The sequence below is a fragment of the Vitis vinifera genome, chromosome 8, assembly GCF_030704535.1.
Source record: "Vitis vinifera cultivar Pinot Noir 40024 chromosome 8, ASM3070453v1".
Classification (NCBI taxonomy): domain Eukaryota; kingdom Viridiplantae; phylum Streptophyta; class Magnoliopsida; order Vitales; family Vitaceae; genus Vitis; species Vitis vinifera.
This window is the reverse complement of record NC_081812.1, coordinates 12,335,001-12,357,492: the sequence shown is the minus strand read 5'-3', so window position 1 is coordinate 12,357,492 and position 22,492 is coordinate 12,335,001. Positions and strand designations below refer to the sequence as shown.

Sequence of the window (22,492 nt, the reverse complement as noted above, 5' to 3'; positions counted from 1 at the left end):
AGTACGGGGAAGACGATTGGCATAGGACGTGAGTCTCAAGGCCTCTATCACCTCACCTTGCCTTCAACTCCTGCAGTTTGCATTTCCACTGATGCTCCCCTCCTCATCCACAGTCGCCTGGGCCACCCTAGTCTATCCAAGTTCCAGAAAATGGTCTCTCATTTTTCATCTTTGTCATCGCTTGTGTGTGAGTCCTGTCAGCTTGGGAAACTTACTCGTGTCTCGTTCCCAAAGCGTTTGAATAATCGGGCAAAGTCTCCTTTTAAACTTGTCCACACTGATGTTTGGGATCCTTGTCGGACCGCGTCTACTTTAGGATTTTAGTATTTTGTCACTTTCATTGATGACTATTCTCGATGTACTTGGTTATTTTTAATGAAAAATCAAGCTGAGCTATTCTCTATTTTCCAGAAATTTTATGCTGAAATCCAAACCCAGTTCAATATTTCTATTCGTGTGTTGCGTAGTGACAATGCCAAGGAATATTTTTTTGCACCATTTACTTCATTTATGTCCCAACATGAAATCCTTCATCAATTTTCTTGTGCTCATACTCCTCAACAAAATGGGGTAACTGAACGTAAGAATCGACATCTTGTTGAGACAGCTCGTACTCACCTTCTCCATAGTAATGTTCCTTTTCGTTTTTGGGGGGACGCTGTTCTTACAACATGTTATTTGATTAATCGTATGCCCTCATCTGTATTACACGATCAGATTCCTCATTCTCTTCTTTTCCCTGACCAACCATTTTATTTCCTTCCTTCTCATGTTTTTTGTTGTACTTGCTTTGTTCATATTCTCACTCCTGGAGAGGACAAACTTTCTGCCAAAGCCACAAAATGCATCTTCTTGGGATATTCCAAACTTCAAAAGGGTTATCGTTGTTATTCCTCTGAGACTCATCGCTACTTTCTCTCCGCTGATGTCACTTTCTTTGAGGACTCACCGTTCTTCTCCACCTTTGAGTCTCTTCCTGTTTCTGAAGTCTTACCCTTTCCCACTATCTCCCCACCTAATGCAATGCCTTCTCGCCCACTTCAGGTTTATCATCGCCGTCATTGTGTCGTTGTTCCTCCTTCTTTGGCCGAGGTACTTGCTGACTCACTTCCTATCCCTTCGGCTTCTCCTGCCCCGGCTCTACCTCCTTCTGCTGACTTACCCATTGCTTTTCGGAAAGGTAATCAATCTACTCGTAATCCTCATCCCATTTACAATTTTTTAGTTACCATCGATTATCTTCACCCTATTCTGCATTTGTTTCTGCTATATCTTCTATTTCTCTTCCTAAGAGCACCCCTGAGGTTCTTTCCCATCTAGGGTGGCGACAGGCAATGGTAGATGAAATGGCTACTTTACACTCCAATGGCACTTGGGATCTTGTTGTTTTACCCTCTAGTAAATCTACAGTTGGTTGTCGTTGGGTCTACACAGTTAAGGTTGGCCCTGATGGTCAGGTTGATCGCCTTAAGGCTCACTTAGTTGCTAAAGGCTATACTCAGGTTTATGGTTCTGATTATGGTGACACTTTCTCTCATGTTGCCAAGATAGCTTCTGTTCGTTTATTACTCTCCATGGCTGCTATGCATTCTTGGCCTCTTTATCAGTTAGATATTAAAAATGTTTTCCTTCATGGCGATTTTGCTGAGGAAGTTTATATGAAGCAACCATCTGGTTTTGTTGCTCAGGGGAGTCTGGTTTAGTGTGCAAGTTACGCCGTTCTCTATATGGCTTGAAACAATCTTCTCAAGCATGGTTTAGCCGTTTTAGTTCTGTTGTTCAGGAGTTTGGCATGTTCCACAGTATAGCAAACCATTCCATTTTCTATCATCATAACTCTTCGGGGCAGTGTATTTATCTGGTAGTTTATGTGGATGACATCGTCATTACAGGCAGTGATCAGAATGGTATTCAAAAACTAAAGCAACACCTTTTCACCCACTTTCAGACTAAAGACTTGGGGAAACTCAAGTATTTCTTAGGGATTGAGATAGCTCAATCCAGTTCCGGTGTGGTTCTTTCCCAAAGGAAGTATGCTTTAGACATCTTGGAAGAAACCAGTATGTTAGACTGTAAACCGGCAGACACTCCTATGGATCCAAATGTCAAACTTATACCAAGACAGAGGGAGCCTTTAAGAGATCCTGGGAGATATCGGCGACTTGTAGGTAAACTGAACTACCTCACCAGTACTCGTCCAGACATTTCTTTTCCTGTAAGTGTTGTTAGTCAATTCCTACAGTCACCATGTGATAGCCATTGGGATGCTATAATCCTCATTCTTCGATATATCAAAAGCACACCAAGCCAAGGTGTGTTGTACGAAAACAGAGGTCATACCCAGATTGTTGGTTACACAGATGTAGATTAGGCTGGCTCACCCACAGATAGACGTTCCACTTCCGGGTATTGTGTTTTTATTGGAGGTAACCTAATATCCTAGAAGAGTAAGAAACAAGTTGTAGTGGTCAGATCTAGTGCTGAAGCTGAGTATCAAGTTATGACTCTGGCAACATGTGAACTCATATGGTTGAAACATCTTCTTCGGGAGTTAAGATTTGGAAAGGATGAACAGATGAAGCTCATCTGTGACAACCAAGCCGTTTTGCATATTACATCCAATCCAGTCTTCCATGAAAGGACCAAACACATTGAAGTTGACTGTCACTTCATTAGAGAGAAGATCGCATCAGGATGTGTGGCGACTAATTTTGTCAATTCAAATGATCAACTAGCAGATATTTTTACTAAATTTCTCAGAGGTCCTAGAATTAAATATATTTGTAACAAGCTTGGTGCATATAACATATATGCTCCAGCTTGAGGGGAAGTGTTAGATAGTGTACAGTTATTTAGGTTATTTACTTTTCCTTTTCCTTTTATTTCCTTATTGTATTGTGGGTCCCACTAACATACCCAAGTCCAATGTGTATTATTAACAGTTTTTCAATAACAATAATTAGGGATTCTCCCTTTTCTCTCTTTTCACAGCATCCTTATCCACCATGTCAAGACAAGGGTATTATGGCATGTATTAGGTGCTTCCCTTTTCAGTCAGAGACATGCTATTAGGATGATATAGCTCTTTTGTGGGTAAAAAGCAGAAAAAGGCATGACGGGTTGCTCTTTTATGCTTATTCTAAACAATTTGAAAGAAAAGAAACAGTAGATCATTTGAAAATGAGGAGCATTCTGTTAAAGAACTAAAACACTCTTTTCTCTGTAATCTTTAGGCTTGGTCTAAGTTGTTTTTAGATTTTTGTCCTTCGTCTATAGTAGATTTTATTGACTAGTTGGGCACTTATTGAGGATGGTGGTGTTTTTTGTTGTCCCTCTATTCTTTTGGAGGCGTCTTTAGGTGTTCGTTGTATACTTCCTGAATACTTTGGGGCACTCTGTTGATGTTTCTTGTTTATAATATTCCCTTGCTTTACTCATAGCTATATATATATATATCTAAAATAGTCTTGTGTCAGGCACTAACCTCCATGGACTCTGTAGGAGTACACTTTGATGTATTAATTAATTGATCATCAACTACTATGACACTAACCTCCATGGACTCTGAAGGAGTATACTCTGATGCATTAATTAATTGATCATCAACAACTATAATCTACCATAAACTGCATAACCAGCATGCCTAAATATATTTTTTATCATTAAGATATCTTTAGCCTTTGTTTCATACAAAGAATGCATACAAAATCTGATACCATCTAATTTAAGTTCTAACAATAAGGTCAGTTATAACTTTTGCCAATTGCCATATTATTATTTTTTATTTATTAAGAGAATGTATTAAAGGTGCAAAAAAATACAGAAGAGTACATTGGATGTATACAATGATGGAGAAAAGCAAAACAAAAAGGATGGTATACAAAAAAACTACTCCCTCCCTCAACAAGAACCCATCCAATCTACACAATCAATTAAGGACAAAGACCTCCCATTAATGTGATTTCCAAATTCAAAACCATGTATCCATGGTAATGCAACACAGCCTTTTGGACATTCATGATACTTACCCTGAAAAATTACAGAAATAGAACAATGGATAAAAAAGGAAAGGAAAATTAAACTAGGAGGTTCCAACTATTACCTCTTCACTGACAAGTATCAAGCTTAGTATTGGTCTGCTAAGACTCCACTGGTTGCCACAGTTCTCAAATAGAACAAGCTCAAAGAGGGTCTTTAATATCTAGAGAAACAAGAAATTTACATCAACATAAAATCCAAGAGGCAGGCAAAAAAAGTAAAGTTGTTTACTGCTTTAGAAGAACTGTAAAATAGAAAGCATAATGCTAGTAAAATGTTTCTTCTGCTTCACAATGAGTTTAATTACTTATCCCCTGCTCCATAAGTGAACTATCTCTCTACAGGTTGTGGAAGACATCCACTGGAAATATTCTCACTATTTCCCAGACATTAAGTCCCCGTTTCCCCCCAACATTGACCACTATCCTATTCTTCCCCCTCCTCTAGTTCTTGTTTTATTCCTCTGTCATCTTAATCACTGAGAAAATGAGGTATAAGTGAATGATCACAGTAAATATTCAGCTTAGGCCATTTGCACACATGTTGATGTGAGCTTTGTACACATTATGACATCATCATCCAAAGGGTAGGTGGATCTCCTCAATGACATCTTTCAGAGGTAATTTCTTGAAGGTCCCATTCAATATCATCTCTTTTAGCACCAAAAAAGGATGAAAACACAGGCCAGTATGGCCTAGAAGGTGTATCAAATAAATTAAACAATCATTTTCACTGGATGAGTTTTGATTATCATACTTGCAAACTCATATTACTAAAATGTTCTATTTTTTAAAACTATTAATTGATTATACTTTATAGGCAAATCAAAGATACATTATAAAGGTTACAATCAAAACAGGGAGTGCAACTCATGCACACAGCATAAAATACAAGGCTCACCCGAAAGGAAAGGATTTGTAATTGTTTTCCATTAACCTAGATTTGAAGTAAATTAGCGTACCCATTTTGACTGGCTCCTACAAAATACATGCTATCTAATGGTGCTCATTGAGCAATAAGTTTGGGACATTTTAGCACAAGAAAGATCCAGTAACCAATAAAACCATGCGTAGTTAGCAAAAAAATAGTTGAAGTAAAAAAAATTAAATCATTGTGTGACAACATAACTATGGAATTTTTATTGCAACTATAAATCTTAACTACAACCCTTCTTCATTAATTTTTTCACCTAAAAAGTGAAACATACTTTTTAATTTCAGATATTTTTCTATGAAGAATGTATAACTTACTTCAGGAAACAATCCAGGGTACTCTGCAATGTGTCGAGCAAGATTCAGAGCAGCCGGAGAATTGGGTGACTCTCCCAATGTAATGCAATTGAAATAAAATGTACACAAATTATCAATAGCCGATGCACACTGAAATAACAAATTTGAAGTTGATTACTGGCATGGCCCAGTGAAGCATGATAATATCATACACTTGAAGAATGATTATAATAGCTAAGGAAAAGTTTAGAACCATACTTTCAAATCTTAAAACAGAACAACCCAATCAAAAGGGAGAGCTACAAAATGTTGTGATAAGAAGAGATAACATAGTACAAACCTGTGATACAATATTTGTGTCCAGAGCTTTAAGACCCACCTCAAGAGATCCAGCAATATACATAAATGTACTTGTATTGAGATTCAAAATGAAAACAATATGACTGTTGAATAACACCTCCAACAATGCATAGTAGGCCACTGTGAGCTGGAAAGAATAACAAAAGAAAATTATGTAAATTCATTTTTAACAATAAATGACCTGAGAACCAACTAAATAACTATATACTGTTCTATACAATGTGATATGAACTGTGAACATTTCATCACTAAGCCCTTTATTCAATTTCTGTCCAACAATAAGCGCTACTCTTAAAGTTTTCCTTAAAGTCGAAACTTGTGTTTGATTGGATGCCAAGGAAAAGTCGATGCTAATGACATTCTTCAGACTCGGGCCTAACAAAGCCTAGAGTTCATACTTGTGTGTGACATGTAGGGGCTAGTTGATCAATTGTTACTACATTAACCTTTGACTCACACACTATGGCATGGATTGTTCTCTTTAGCAGAGGCCAGCGTTGTTCTGAGAATACTGGACCCATGCAAGTTATCCCCTTTTGGGTTTAGGGAGGAGGAAGTGAGGTAGGGTGCTGCAGGCATGTGCTCTATTTGCGATGCTTTTAGTCATTTTTCTGGAAAGGAACACAATGCTTTTCAAGGCTAGGAGTTGAGGGAATGTGGGATAGAATCTACTTTGTTGCCTCCTTTTGGGTTTTTGTCAACAAATAGTCCAAGAATTTTTTATAGGCTTAATCATGAGACATGCATCGACTGTGGAAGATATACAACTGTTACATATAGTTGTGTGTGTGTGTGTGTACAATTGTGTAGATTTGTGTATATCATCCCTGATTTGTAGGGATCTTTCGTAGGGTAGTTTTCAATTCTTATTCTTTTTTTTTTCTGCTGCAATATATATTTCTAGGGTTGTATACTTTTAAAATATGAATGAGAAATACGATTTTTCTCCACACAAACAAATTTCATGCCATAATCGAGCAATGCCACCAAGGTAAAAACTAACAAGGGAAGTTAATAAGGTGAGCAGCAATGGTGAAATGCTTCTCAACATCATAGTAATACTTATCCATTTCACGAAAATAGATAAGCCCATATTGAACAGAGGTGAGGCAAACTAGACAAGTTAAGCTGATGGAACACAATGCAAAGTTATCCATTCTAAGGTCATAGATCTGGCATACACAATTTATAGTTAGTAATATCAGTCTAGAAATCCTTACGAGTACTCTAGAAGGTAATGATTTCTTCACTTGTTTGCTAGATAGCATATTTAATATAAAAGGTTCTACATAACCTCATCCAACAAGAATTTCTAAATCAGCAGTTGCATGCTTAAACATTCAACCAAAAAATCATACCTTTCGATATGCGAGTATATCAGCCAAAGGAATGGATAACATCATTTTTAGAGCAATGTCAAGAGCATCAGCAAGTGCCCTATCACCATACAGTTCAAACACACCAAAGTTGACATAGTTTCCAGTGAGTGCTGCCATATGGTAGTAAACTACATTAAAAGTGGCTCATGATAACAAATTGATGCTGAAAAAAATATAGTAAATCAATTTGAAAGAATCCATGCAGCAGTAGTACACAAAATATGCAAACGGCTATACCAACAAAATAGAACATACACTCACAACACTTCATTTCCTAGGTCATTGACTACATGTTTGTTGCTTTGAATTTTCAGTTTCCCTTTTTGCAATTGAAGTGGGTATAGAAGAGATACTTGAATGGAAAAAAGAAGGAAAGGGTGATTTTTGGTTTCTCAATGCCAATATCAAAGAGAGGAAATTGGATAATATTTTATGATAAAAGAGCAAAAGGTTTGTAAGTAAATATAGAGCAGACAACAATGACCTAATTTTTTTTATTTTTTTTTTCAAAAAATAAATGACAGTGCAAACAAGGTTGTTAGCGAAAACAGCTCGAGTAGGGTATGCCTATTCAATATGCAATGACTTCAAGGAACTCTCAGCTATCTTCTGTCTAAATAAGGGACAACAAAACACACAGTATGAACCCAAAAAAAAATTAAGATGTAAGTAATGAATTCAGAGATAGGACTAAATAAAGAAACAAAGCAAAAAAAATAAAAAATGAAGCTGTTCAAAATGCATACCTCTTGAAAGAATTGTGAAAGAAATCCAGATTCCCTTGTATTTGGAGGCATATATATCCACAGGATTGGGAAGTGCCAAAACCCTTGACCCATAACATACAATTAATTTGCTGACTTCTCGAAAGAGCAGTATACCATTAGGAGATGATGAATCAAAAATTAATCTCTGGGATCTGTTCAGCACCAACTCAGCCACAAATTTTAACAATGGGGTAGTTACCTGCACCATTTTTATTTTCTTGTATAGGAAGGACCTCCTTGTTCTTTTGAGCATAGCAAAAAAAAAAATGTAACTTCTACATACGTGAGGTGTGTGGGCCCAAGGAAAAAAATATTGATATATAATATTGAGGTATAAATAAATTGAGGGGAAATCCAAATATTGGTCCAAAAAATATTCTGAAAAGTTCAAAGGTATCAATAAGAATATCTACTTATCAATAGTTGTAGACATTAAGGCATGAAGGAGGAGATGATTGTGCTTAGGCTGTGTGCCCTTTTGTTAGCCGCCCTTATTAACTCATGTTATCTTAGGCCCTGTTTGTTTTTTTTTCCTTATTATTATTATTTTTTTTGTACCAAGTCATAATGGACTTTAGATGTTTTACTGTGGTTTGTTTCCTGAGTTGAGTCTTGTTTTTATATATTTTATCTGAATTTTGAAGTTTGAAAGATAATTTTGCATCCATTTCTATTCCACATATCATCTTAATCTGCCTATAAAAAAAATAAAAATAAAATAAAAAAAAGAAAGAAAAAAGAAAAATATATTGCCAGATATCCAAGGCCACTGCAGGTCAAAAGATGATTGAATTCCACCATCTTTTTTTCTTCTTAAATTACCATAATAAATACAGATAAGACTGTCACAAGAAGGTTTTCAGTACTCTTCTGGGTTTTATTCCCGTGGGTGGAAAGATAATCACAATAAATACAAAAACCAAAAAGGGAAAGTTAAAGAATAAACTTAGAACCTATGAATAAATCTACAAGAAAAAATATCTGACGATAGAACGAGTTTAATGCTAGGAGGGTGGTTGATTACAACTGATTCACTGCTGAGGATTCCCACATTAGCCAAGTCATCTACCCTTCTTAGTTTAATTTAGGTACACGGAGGTGTGCAACACCATGCATAAATGGTGTAGCCCAACAGTTGTAACATTTACAATAACTAGTCAATTAAATAAGGGGATATGGTGGGAAACCCTTATACCCCAAAAGACTTAAACAGGGCATAGACAAAAAGAGATACCCACCTAAACTAATAAGAGATAACACCACCACAATCATGACCAATTTGTGCATAAAAGGGAAGAGCTTGGTCTGATGGCAATCAAAGTTGCTCTTAGCAAGGCCTTCAATTAGGAGTTCCTTGAATCTAAGTTTATAAGCATTTTCCCAATAAATGGAGTAAAATGATTTTCATGTTATATGCACAACAAGTCCTTTGAATGATACAAAATCTTCTGTTCCATCTTCATTAATCCTACTGATGTTAGGGTTTGTCTTGTATTCCTAATATCAATGGAACCCATTAGTTTGTTTCCTTTTTTTATGACTAGAGTTATAATGGTTATTCTTATTAAAGAATAAATCTAATGTGAGTTGTGTCTTTCCAGTGTTTCATAAGATGATTGGTACTCAGTTTCGAGTCCAAATTAAAAATATAAGATTTGACAATGGTACAGAATATTTTAATCAAGTCTTGTCCCCTTGTCTTCATAAATGGGGAATTGTTCATCAGTCTTCCTGCACTGACACTCCAAGATAGAATGAAGTTGATTAGTGAAAAAACCTTCACCTTCTTGAAATGCCTCAAGCTTTACTGTTTCAGAAAAATGTCCCAATAACATTCTGAGCAGAAGCAGTTTTAACTGCAGCACACTTAATTATGATTGTTGTCTAGAACCTTGGACAACAAGATTCCCATAGCTGTTCTTTACGAGTTCTTCCCTCAATTCCACGGTCAAAATCAACTTCCTCCCAAGGTATTTCAATGTTCGTCTTTTTGTTCATGTTCATGCTAATTATCATAGGAAATTGGATCCTTGAGTTCTTAAATGTATTTTTATGAGCTATTCTTCAACAAAAAGGGGATATAAGTGTTATCACCTAGCCTCGAAAAAAATGTTTATATCCATGGATGTTACCTTTGCTGAAAACCAGACATTCTTTTCTACCCCTTATCTTTAAGGGGAGTCATTATTGGAAGATAAGGGGATCAGAGAATTCAGACCTGTTTTCTTCTCTCAGATACTCAGGAACCCTTCATCAAGCAATCTCAGTTTTACCATTAGCCCATCTGCTAATCTTCCATTGGTAGATGAAAATGCTTTCTCCAAAACAGCAACTAATTTATCTTCTGGAAATGAGCCAGGGTAAGCTGGTGTAACACTGCCATAGTGAGTCTATTCAAGAAGGTGACAGCCGCATCCTGATCTAGCGAGGGTCCAAAACTCTAAACGAGTAATAGGTACTGAACTTCACCCTCATCCTTCTTCTCCTTTATCTTCAAAGGAACAAACAGAATCCATCCAAATACCACTGCCAATGAACCACTGCCATCCTTTGACAATTTAGAGTTACCTATTGCCCTTAGGAAAGGAACAAGGAAGTGTACCCAATACCCTATCTCCAACTTTACTTCCTTCAATAAATTGTCCTTATCACACTGCCTTCCTATCTAAATTGAACCCTACTGAAATTCCACAAAGAGTTTAAGAGGCTCTTAGGTATGAGAGTTAGAAGAAAGTTATGTATGAGGAAATGAGAGCTCTTGAGAAAAATAAACTTGGGAAATTGTTGGGCTTCTAAAAAAAGGACTAGTTGAGTGTAAATGGGTGTTCACGATAAAATACAAGGTGGATGGGACTTTGGAAAGATATAAGGCTAGATTACTCAAACCTATGGCATTGATTACCAAGAGACATTTTTGCCCCCAAAGCAAAAATGAATATCATTTGCGTGTTATTATCTTGGCAGCTAATCTTGATTGGTCTTTGCAATAATTTGATGTTAAAAATGTTTTTTTTTTGTATGGTAACCTAGAAGAAGTATACATGGAAGCTCCATCAGGTTTTCAGGAGCTTCTAAGAATAAAAGTGCGTGCAGGTTGAAAAAGGCATTACATGGACTAAAGCAATCTCCTATAGCCTAGTTTCGAAGGTTTGATAAAGCTATGATTGATATGAAATTTCAGAGTCAAGAAGATCACACTCTTTTTATCAACCACTTACCATATGGTAAATTAACAACCTTGATAGTTATGTGAATGATAAAATTGTGATAGGTGATGACATTGCAGAGATAGATGAGCCTAGAAGGCAGATGTCCAAAGAGTTTGAGACAAAAGACTTGGGGAGGCTCAAGTATTTTCTAGGCATTAAAGTTGTTTACTCAAGAAATAGGGTCTTCATTTTACAAACAAAAGTACATCCATAATCTCTTTAAAGGCACAAGGATGCTTGGCTGTAAACCTACTGATTCCCAAATAGAATTGAATCATAAACTTGGAAAAGTTGAAGAAGATCCGATTGTGGATCATGGATGATATCACAGATTAGTTGGAAAGCTGATTTATTTGTCTCATACACATCCAGATATAGCCTATTTAGTAAGTGTATGGTGAGTCAATTTATGCATTCCCTTAGAAAGGTTCATACAAAGGTTGTTAACAGAATTCTTTGTTATATAAAGTTCATACTAAGGAAAGGAATTCTCTTTAAGAGAAATGGAGAGTTTAGTTTAGAGGCTTATATTGATGCGAATTGTGCAGTATCTATAATTGATAGAAGATCAACTTCAAGATTCTATAAATTTGTAAAGGGGAATTTAGTGAAATGGAGAAGCAACAAGCAATTAGTTATGGATAGGTCAAGCGTAGAAGCAGATTTTAAAGCTGTGGAAAATAGGATTTGTGAGTTACTATGGTTAAAGATAATTCTTGAAGATCTTAAAATTCAATGGAAGGAACTATGAAACTATTGAGACAATAAGTTAGCAATTAATATTGCTCATAATCTAGTCCAACATAATTGTACTAAATATGTTGAGATGTACCAACATTTCATTGAGGAGCAATTAGATAGAGGTCTCATCTTTACCCTTTACATCTCCACAGATAGGCAACTAGCTGACATTCTAACCAAGGGATATGCCAGACATTCATTTCAAGAGTTGACTAGCAAGTTGACAATATCTACTTTCCAACTTGGGGGGAGCGTTAATGGATTCGTAATCCAGTCAGGAGAGGGAATCTTGGTTCCCTAATTGAGTCATGATTTTTAGGCAAAATCTATGCTTGTTTTTTAATTTATTTATGTATTCATTTCTATATTTATCTTGTATGAGATGTTACCAAATGGAGAAGATTTATAGGAACGGATTATTAGGAAGTTACCTTTTTTCTGGTTGTAGGAATCATGTATTAATGTTGTATGTGTTATTCAAAGTTTATAAGAAAAAAAAAAACTATTTTTCCATAGTATTAATTTGGAATGATTAGGGATTCTACAATTTGACTCTCTACCTCACAACACAATGCAACAAAAAGATGTTATTTGGGGTTTATTACATCCATTAGGGGTTTTAACATCTGTTATTTAGGGTCAGGGTTGGTATATTGTAGCGGACTAGGAATAGTTTAGGTTCTTGCAATTAGGTGATTTCATTTTATGTTTAGAATGAGGTACACTTTGGTCCTTTAGAAATCAATTGAGAAATTTTAGAAATCTGTTTGCTTGATAATGGTCATCGTCTTCCTTTTTCTCATTTTTGATGTCCACAATTTTTTTTTCACTTTTTTCTGGGACAGTTTCTGATTCTTGAAAATTCTGCAACTCTTTCAAAATTATAGAAAATTCCATGTATCAGGCGAGACGATTGATATTCCTTTCTACAATGAGCTTTTCGTAGTAACTTTGTTTCTAATAGCTCAACCTTTTAAGGCATTTATTCAATTAGTTTTTGGCATAATTAAATTGATTATAGTACTTCTGAGATTTTCTTTGGACTGGTGACTTTAGTTTTGATAATACACTGAACAAAAGTTGATTATTTGCTTCACAGTGTACAGAAATTTATGCTCATTAGGATAGTTAAGAAGACAGAGGGGTTATAGGCAGAGAGGTTGAACAATTTGTGTGTTTTAGGGGTATTATTGCTGGAAATGCTAATGTAGGCACTCAATAATATTATGATGGATTATTTAGCAGATGATCTGGTGTTATAGTGATAGTACCCTTTCAAAAATGAGGGTAGAAAGATAGATGGGGATACTTGGCTTGGGGAGGAGCTATGTCACTGATGGGAAGCATAGCGAGGGTGGCAATGGTGAAAAAATTACAAGGCACTCTCTAGATTATCTTTCAAGCCTCTAGCTACATCAATTGAAGGATAGTTTTGATCATCTTTCGGGATTCCAACTGAAGATAGTTTTGCACCGTCTCTCAAGTCTCTAGCTTAGATGATTCTGAGCTGTCTCTTTAGTCTCTTGACTTGAAATCTCCTAAGTTATCCCATGCAATTAAGGTTCTTCCAAACACTCCCAAGAATCTCTAAGAAATTCTGCTAAAAAGTCCTCAAAAGAATGTTTTCCAGAGCCCTCTATTTTTGAGGAGTCTATTTATTGGGAGGGTTAATAGGAATATTCTCAAAGAGATTCTTTTAGGGGTAAGATGAGAATTACTCAACCAATAAACCCATGACATGGGTGGGTCAAAAGTGGTTGCAAGTAAAACATTGGAAGCATGTCAAAGCCTGACTCGCTCATTGACTCCACCCAAAATGCTTGAGGAAAAAAAGTGGACTGCTGACCACTGAACAAGAAAGTTCGTTCAGTTTGGTAATTCTTTAGTCCAACAACCAACTGAAGACCATCAAACCATCTCCCGTCTAGTCAGGAAAATAACTTGCTCCACAGAAACAGCAGCATGCACTTCATTTCATTCATGCTGCCTATTCATGCTGCCTAGTGGGCCTCACTTCCACAGCTCAACTTGTCAAATTATGAATGCAATTTTTTCATATGCCACTTTCTTCATTGTCATGTCCTTTAGTCACCACCATGTTGCTTAGCATTGCTTCAGGTTTTTCTAGATGTCATTTAATATGACATAAGTTCCTTCTTATTGACTTATTAACATCGACAAACTAATGTTTGATGTTGTCTACTTGTATCATTCGTATACTTTCACCATGGGTTTTCACTTACATTAGTTCATTTTAACAAACATATGTGCATGAGTAAATTACAGCAGACTGGCATCCAGTAGTCAAATTGAGGGAAAGGAAAAAGAAAAATGACAAATAGTGGACCCAATGATGGATGAAAAAATTGATTGAATACAAGTTTGAGCTCTGTTTCCAAGAAGGTGAAAAGTCACAATAAATCTATGGTAGGCAGAATATCATCCACAGGAAGGTTTACAACCCTAACAATACCAGACTCAAAATGATACAAACGTATACTGGCTCTAGCTCCAAACCTTTGAACCACCAGTTTTTTTGTCGGTTTAAGTATCGTATAAAATATTAGAAACAATATTTTGGGGTCTAACCACTGTTTGATGGATGGATTTATGAAATCAATTGTAACAAGTGATATTGTTGCCAGAATAGAAAGACCTAATATTCCACCCAGTTCACTGTTTCAGAGTTTGCATTTTTGACAATAGATCATTAGTAGTCCTCCTTTTGGAAACAAAAACAAGTATTTTTATCTTGTGATTTGTTGTTATTTTTGCACCAGCCCATTTCATTAATGCAGGAACATTAAAATTGTTTGATTTTTGAATGGGACACCTTTCCCATTCAATTAGATTTATTGCTTTTCAATTTAACATTCCATTAAATTGGGGCTAACAATCTAATCATTCAACTATTGAATCAACTACCTTCCCACTTCAAGTGCCACTGCCTGTTTTAAGAAATTGATCCTTTACCCTGAATACTGTTCTAACCCCTTCCATGTACTTCCCAAAATTGCATATTAATCTGTATGAGACCTCTCCCTCACTTCAATCCCATTTTACCAGATAAGATTTAGCCAAGCTTCTCCATTGTGAATATGTTTTGAGTCCCTTGGTCCTGTGTTTGTTCAGTTGTTTTAAGAAACAAGCCTCACCTACTACTCTGTGGCTGCATCCAAGATAAAAGTCCCATATATTGACATATTCTTCTACTTGCACTTAGCATGTTAGGAATGGGTGGATCGGGTACCATGACTGCCATTTGATATTCCATTTTGCATCTATAGCAACTAATGTAACTTATAACCCACAATCTTCCATTTGGAAATTGTTGGACCAAAACTTCCTTCACCACCTTCCTTGTACCATTCAAAATCTTCACTTATAGAAACAGAGAACTAACTATGAGAAACAAACAGTCGAAATGCTATTCACTAAACAGCCCAATCAACCAACAAAGACTAAAACATGGTGTTAAAAAATCCTTAACTAGTCATCACTAGCAACCTGGGACAGAACAGCCTCAAACAAAGGACCTATAAAGGCCCCAGTCTGAAAGAAGTAGCCAAAATACGCAGGCAGTGGAAACCACTTAGGAAGGAACAATCCAGCTCTCTCACCCTTCACTGCATCATTGCAGGAGCAACTGTCTCAGATTCCCAAAAGAATCTTCCCATTTGGAATAGAACTCTTAAATAATAAAAGCCCCATCATACAATTTCCATATTTATGAATGAATTCACATACCAACATTGTCTTTCTGATATAATATGGAAAGATAACCAAGAATAATAGTTTATACTCTTCAGGTTTTCTGGCAAAGGAGGATTATACTCAATCATACAATTCAGATATCAGCAGTACAAGTGATTACATATACCTTGTTTTGGTATCAAATTGCAACATTTGGAGATTCTGTTTCTTGGGCTTTAATAGAATAAGAGGAAAGAAAGCAAGAAAGGAAAAAAAATGTGAAGAAAGTGTTCATCTAATGTAATCTGTTTGATAATAAGAATCTACCATGTTAAAATATGTGTAACAAAATGTAAAAAGGACAACAGTAACCAACATTAAAGAGTTATGATGTTAACTTAAAAAGATAAAACATTGTAAACAGACTCAATAAACACTCGCTAGGATTGATAGGTGTCCAAACATGTTACATAGGATTGCAAAAGTCTGACACCAGTATGAGGGGCCAAGATCAGAAAACCCCAAAATTAGGATGAAGAACTCGGGTTTTATTTTCTAGTTTTTTCTAGTTCTTCAAATAGATTAATAATTGATATGTAATGGATCATATTTAATAATGATAGCTACAAATGTTACTGTTTTAATCAATATAAAATGAATTTTGATACTGTTAATTTATTTAATATCACATTATCTCAAGTCATTGAATTAAGAATCAAGAAGCAAGGACTGCAAGATCTCCAAGAAAGAAATAAATGGAGACTGAGTAGTGTTGGAAAATCGAAACTGATATGGAAAGAAATAACTTTGTAGAACTGTAAATTATTTATTAGTTGTCAATCTTTGTATTTTTAGGAAAGTAATTGTTAGGAGTTATTTTTTCCTTTTAATCAGTGATTTAGTTTCCTAATTTGAAGGATTTGTATATGTTGTAAACTCTATAAAAGAATAATCTCAATGAAAGAAAACTATTCCCGTGAAACCCTATTCTTCAACTAGTAGCCTATAGAGATGGAGGCTAAACATATATAGAAAATGAAATAAGTTTCTTTTTCTTTTTTTCTTTCTTTTTGCGAATGAAATGTTAAAAGGATCAGAACAAGCCAGGACAACAAATGGCTAGTTGAGCCTTACCTCTGGAATATCTGACCAATGTGAGATGCCTTTCAGGAGAAGTGGCATGTGTGCCGGATATAACCAATCAAAAAGGAAAGAATACATTTTTCGACTGAAAAAATTAACAGAAAAACTCAAAAAGCAGTAAATAGAAATTACTGTAGCCTCAGAAAGCAAATTGCCGTTTCAGAAATCACATAAATACTAACCTATTTATGGCCATTGCAATTCCTTTTAGATCCCGCATCAACCCAATTAATGCATATTTTACTGTGTCTGTTCGAACCATTTCCTCAGGAGTTGATTCCAAGCTGACAAAAACCTTAGGTAGCATAACCACAAGGAATTAAGATTAATTGAGAAGAAAGAAGCAAATCCCATTCCATCATGTGATTACACACTACTATAAGCAAGAGTAGAGTCATCTATCTAATTCCATAACAAATGCATAAACATAGTTACAATGACAAGCACAAAATTAGATGGTTTTCAAGAATGCACATGTGAGAAAAAATTATTTTTTTATGGATAGGTGCACATGTGAGAAAAATTATGAGCCAGCACACCTATTATATTATTTGAAAAGAAGTTTCATCAACAGGAAAAAAGAAGAAAATCCATTTCATCATATTTAAAATAAAAATCAAGCCACTAAAATGTGAAATCAAGTACCTGCAAAAGAGGATCCATAGAGGTCCTAAACTTCAAAAGGCTATCCTCCATGAATATCAACAAACCAATAGTGTGATAGAAGGTTGTTCTGCTACGAGAACATCGGTAATCTCCCAAAAATGGGAAGTGGTCCCTCTGCAAATAGACAAGCAATGAATTAGTTGTTAAACCAAGACAGCATAAATATTTGGACATGATAAACATTTAGCTGCTTAAGAAGAATAGAAAAATGAAAACAGAAGATGTTAAATTGCAATTACACTGTGATGTGAAATAATGAATTTGACAGTATCCAACTTTAGAAGTAACTTTCCCGTCATATATCTGCACAGAATTGCATGATACTGTATAAAGAATGCTAAGGAATCACAAAGTAACTCCAGTTCTCACTGCAGGAATAAAACTAACCCAGATGCCATGTCAAAGAAGAGACTTAAGCTATGACTGATAATCTCTTCACCCTGCAAACATGACCAAATCATAGCATGAGCCAAAACTCCAAGAACAAGCTAAGTAGCTATAAAAATGTTATTAACTGTCACCACCATGTAGCACTTGAGATTTGTTGCAATCTTTCCGACAATCAAGTTCAATACGAGTAGGTGATCATGGAGGCCAAGAAGCTCAGATAATCGAGTATATAATTGCTGCAATAAAAATAAAAGGTATCAAGGAGCATGAAAAGAATTCTATTCTCCATAAACAAAAACATACAATGGGTATGTCAGATCCTGTGGATGAAGACATGGTTTGTCTGGATCCTAGTGAACTTTTTCTTTTCTTTTTTTCTTCTTTCTTTCTCCTTTTTTTTTTTTTTTTTTTTTTTGGAGACACGGTTTTGAGCCTGAAATTTATCTACCTTGGATGAATCCGCTGCCTGGTCAACAACATATAACTTTCTAAAATGTTGGAAGAAGGTGAGAATTGCATGATCAAGTCGTTGCTTGCTTATTTCACCATATCTCTATAAAATGCCAAGACAATCAGAACAATAATATGCAAAAGCACTGGGAAAAAATATTACAGAAGTTTGTTTGGGACTAGAAGGCAGGAGTTGCTTCAACCCAAATGAATAAATGAATATCTACTCTACATTTACAACAAGAATTTCAGGAGAGAGATTCCATTTTTTTTATAAGAAACATGGATCTTTTAGGTAAAGGATAAAAATATGCACACAAGAGGACGGGAGATCTTTCAAGGAAGTGTGACAATTTTAACACCATCCAAATAAAGCAAAACCAAAATCTCAGGGAGGAAATCAGTCCCAAACAATCTCCAAATGAGAGGTGGCTCCCCTCTTAGTTAAATGATCTGCTTCCTTGCTAGCATATCAAAGCAAATCTAGTTTTGAGGAAGATCAACAATTAGACTACATGATCGCCAGATTAACAAGCATGTGATCAATGAAAAGGAAATAAATCCAGCTCTTCTTATGGAGAGAAACAATTAAATCTTAAGAGTTCAAAAGACTGGAACTCAACAAAGCCTTTGTTGTGGCATCGTAGGTTTTGAATTCATGATTTTTGCAATAAAATAAAAATAAGGTAAATTCACACACATAGAAATAAGATGTTTTACTATGATTTTGCTAATTATGCCTAGTCTACATACAAAGAAAACTAATCCACTGTACTATAGAGAAATTACAGATGGAAGATGACATAGGAATGAAAACCATGGCAGAAGCATCCCATGTTTCTTACTCCTATTATCAATACCTTGAACCAAGCCCTATTCCACTGGGTGTTTCCCATCTCTCCCTCATATCACTACATCCCTATACAGCTTCTACAAGCCTACATGAACTGTAATATTTATAAACATTCCTAACACCTTGTTCATAAGAATACATTTTCTACAATGAAATATCGAGGAAATATTTTATACAATATTCTCTAACAAAAGGAATTCTCATGCAACTGGGAGTTGAACCAAATAGGAATCTGATACACTTTCTAACTGCCCTAATCTCAACTACTGGGATTGGTGACATGGATCCTTTTCTAGCATTTGTCTTTGTTTAGGGTCACATTCTTTGGGAAATCCTTGTCAATCACATCTTTCTTCAATGCCTTAGCCCACATTCTTTTTGGCCTTCCTCTTGACCTTCTGCAGCTTTAACTTGCACTATATATCTCATGCATAGTGGTGTATTCATTGGTTCCGTGATGCACGGCAAAATCAACTTAGATGATTGTTCTCATCTTGCCTCATAGCTGCCACCTCAAAGAAATATTTATTTTCTATTCTATTGTTAGTCATTCATCTTAACATCCTTCATTCAACAATGCACCCATTTCTCAAAAATGTAGCTTCTCTTTAATCATTTTTTTTGGATGAGTAAATAAGTGTTTATGTAGATTTTTTTTACTCATATTAATTGAAGAAATATGATTGAAATAACAAGGAAAGTTTAATATGGACAAGATGAGCTATACTTCTCAAACGAACTGATTAAATCCCTCTCGCTGAGTACAAACCAACAAAAGAAGAAAGCAATGACCTGGAATAAAAGCATAGTCACTTAAGGGGACAAACAAGCAACCCTTGAGTCAATGCTAAGATTCTGATGAAAACAAAAACAAAATAATGCTAAGATTAATCCTGCAAACGCCTTGGTCATGGAAGCCCAAAGATTGAATCAGGTGATTTGACTGCCTCAAAAGATAGGGGTTCTTCCAACCAATCACATGCTTCAGTGCATTCTTGGTAATCGGATCCTATAAGGTGGGAGCTCTCAAGTTACCCTTAAGAGGAAGGGCCAAAACTAATGGGTAACTGATCTTATAACCTAAAGAAGCAGATACACCCTAAAAGGACCAGATCGATATCCACATCCAACAGCAAACTACTCTCCGTGTATACATGGGAGGATTTTAAGATTCAAGATTTTCACTGAAAAGCATAAAAAGGATAATGGTATCATCCATCCAATTGAAGATAAAGGACCATTGCGAATTTTTTTCAAACCTTAGAGCCTTCTATAAAGTGTAAACCTCCAAGCATTTCATTAGAAATCACCTGAGTATCTAGTCTACCATCAATGAAAACCCACTGAGGAGGAGATAATTGACACGAAATATGGGATGAAAAATAATAAATTATGTCTATTAGATTGATTATACACACAATTTATATAGGAGATTACAAGAGAAGAAATAGGAAACAAGAGACATAATAGGAAACTAACTTATTCTTAAATCATAAAACTATCTATTTATAGAAATAGGAAACTAAAATAATAGGAAAATAATTCTCCTATTTTATTTACAGCTCAACACTCCCCCTCAAGCTGAGGAATAGATGTCTTCCATTCCCAGCTTGAATACAAGATCGTGAAACATTGAACTATTCAGCCCTTTTGTTAGGATATCAGCTAATTGATGGTTTGATGCAACATAGGACATACACACTACTCCTTCCTCCAATTTTTCTTTGATGAAATGCCTATCAATCTCAATATGTTTTGTCTTATCGTATTGTATAGGGTTATGAGCAATATTGGTAGTTGACTTGTTGTCACAATAGAGCTTCATAGGACCATCCCACTTGATTCTCAAATCATCTAGAATAATCTTCAACCAAAGTAGTTCACACAACCCTTGAGCAATGACCCTAAACTTTGATTCTGCAAACGACCTTACTACCACATTCTGATTTTTACTTTTCCATGTGACCAGATTACCTCCAAGAAAAGTACAATACCCTGTAGTTGATCTTCGATCCACTAGGGAATCTGCTTAGTCAGCCTCAGTGTATGCTTCTAGAGCAAGAGTATTGTTCTTCTCATGGTTTTAAAAACCGGTCCAACCGTCGACCGGTGAACTATCCGGTTCGGTCTGCTCAATAAACCGTTTTGTGATCAAACCGGCATTGAACTGTTCAAACCGACAATTGAACCGTCGAACCGGACGACCCGTCCGGTATTTTGCAAACTGGTGATAACTTAGATAACAAGTTTTTGTTTACTATGTAAAAGAGGCCCATTCCAAGCCCAATGCTTACAAACTCAACCTAATAAACCATCTTTGGTCCCAACCATTAGGACTAGTCCAATGATAAGATTAAAACACTATTATTTGGGCCATGTCTATAAGCCCAATTTGCAGCATTTTTTATTTTAAAATAACACTTGCATTTGGGCCATGCTTCTAGGCCCAGCTTGCTGGCTTGTTTGGCTTAAAGGCAAGTTGGAAGGTATTTATAGAGCACATGGAGCACATAAAATTCTTGTGCTTCCGATGTGGGATTGGGAATGAGACTATTAGAGGAAAACATTGCCTCTAAAGGGTTGGACGCATGGAACTTTGATTTTATTTCAAAATTTTATCATATAAAATCTTTAAAAAAATGTAAATATTTAAATTCTTGTTTATTTTTATAATAATTATAAAAAATAATATAAATTAATTAATAGAATAATTTAAAAACAATAAAATACAAAGACAAAAGGATAAAATTAAATATTATAAATTTTTTCATCTTAAATATATCTTCTTTCTTAAATATTACATATTTTTATTTAATAAAATTTAAAATATTAAACTTTATCATTTAATTTAATATACCAAATATAAAAATCAAACATTATTAAAATTTGTAATTTTATATATTTTTAATTTTTATAATTATTTTTAATTTAATAATATATAAATTATATATTTATGATGTCACCGGTTTGATAGCGGTTCGACCGCCGGTCCGACCAGTGAACCGTGAACCGGTAACTTTTCTGGTTCGATCACCGGTCCGGTTCTGAAAACATTGGTTCTTCTTGAACAAAATTCCTTTCCCGGGGTTGCCTTTCAAATAATGCAGCGCCCTGTAGCAGCTTGAAGATGAGGTTTTCTTGGATCATGCATGAATTGACTGATCACACTTACCGAGTAGGCGATGTCTAGCCGAGTGTGAGCAAGGTATATGAGCCTACCAACCAACCTCTGGTACATTCTTTTATCTACCACTAGTTCTTCTTTATCTTCTCCCAACTTGTGGTTTGGATCCATTGGGGTAGAGACTGGTTTACACTCAATCTTCCCTATTTCTACCAATAAATCAGTCACATACTTTTGTTGAGAGATGAAGATCCCTTGTGTGGAATATGCCACCTCAATACCGAGGAAGTACTTCAGTTTCCCTAGTTCCTTTATCTCAAACTCTGTTGCTAATCTCTGTTACAATTCATGCTTTTCTCTCTCATCATTTCCAGTCACTATGATATCGTCAACATAGACTAGAAGAACAGTTACTCCCCCTGAAGTCGAGTGCTTAATGAAGAAAGTGTG

The 22,492-nt window shown here is 35.5% G+C and overlaps 1 protein-coding gene across 2 annotated transcripts in view; it reads right to left on the bottom strand.

The window, feature by feature from the left end:
• Positions 1 to 22,492, bottom strand: part of LOC100265499 (uncharacterized) — a 75,236-nt gene that overhangs the window by 6,034 nt on the left and 46,710 nt on the right. Inside the window, exons 17-28 of one of the 2 annotated variants that reach the window (XM_010655382.2) lie at positions 18,064 to 18,168; positions 17,750 to 17,851; positions 17,613 to 17,665; positions 17,465 to 17,528; positions 17,205 to 17,339; positions 16,742 to 16,854; positions 16,551 to 16,644; positions 7,753 to 7,972; positions 6,986 to 7,116; positions 5,608 to 5,754; positions 5,289 to 5,417; positions 4,103 to 4,201 (exon numbers count right to left, since the gene is read on the bottom strand). In XM_010655382.2, the coding sequence (XP_010653684.1) occupies positions 4,103 to 4,201; positions 5,289 to 5,417; positions 5,608 to 5,754; positions 6,986 to 7,116; positions 7,753 to 7,972; positions 16,551 to 16,644; positions 16,742 to 16,854; positions 17,205 to 17,339; positions 17,465 to 17,528; positions 17,613 to 17,665; positions 17,750 to 17,851; positions 18,064 to 18,168 (1,392 nt within the window). The remainder of the gene's footprint in view (positions 1 to 4,102; positions 4,202 to 5,288; positions 5,418 to 5,607; positions 5,755 to 6,985; positions 7,117 to 7,752; positions 7,973 to 16,550; positions 16,645 to 16,741; positions 16,855 to 17,204; positions 17,340 to 17,464; positions 17,529 to 17,612; positions 17,666 to 17,749; positions 17,852 to 18,063; positions 18,169 to 22,492) is intronic. The other variant, XM_059738984.1, reaches the window with a different exon arrangement.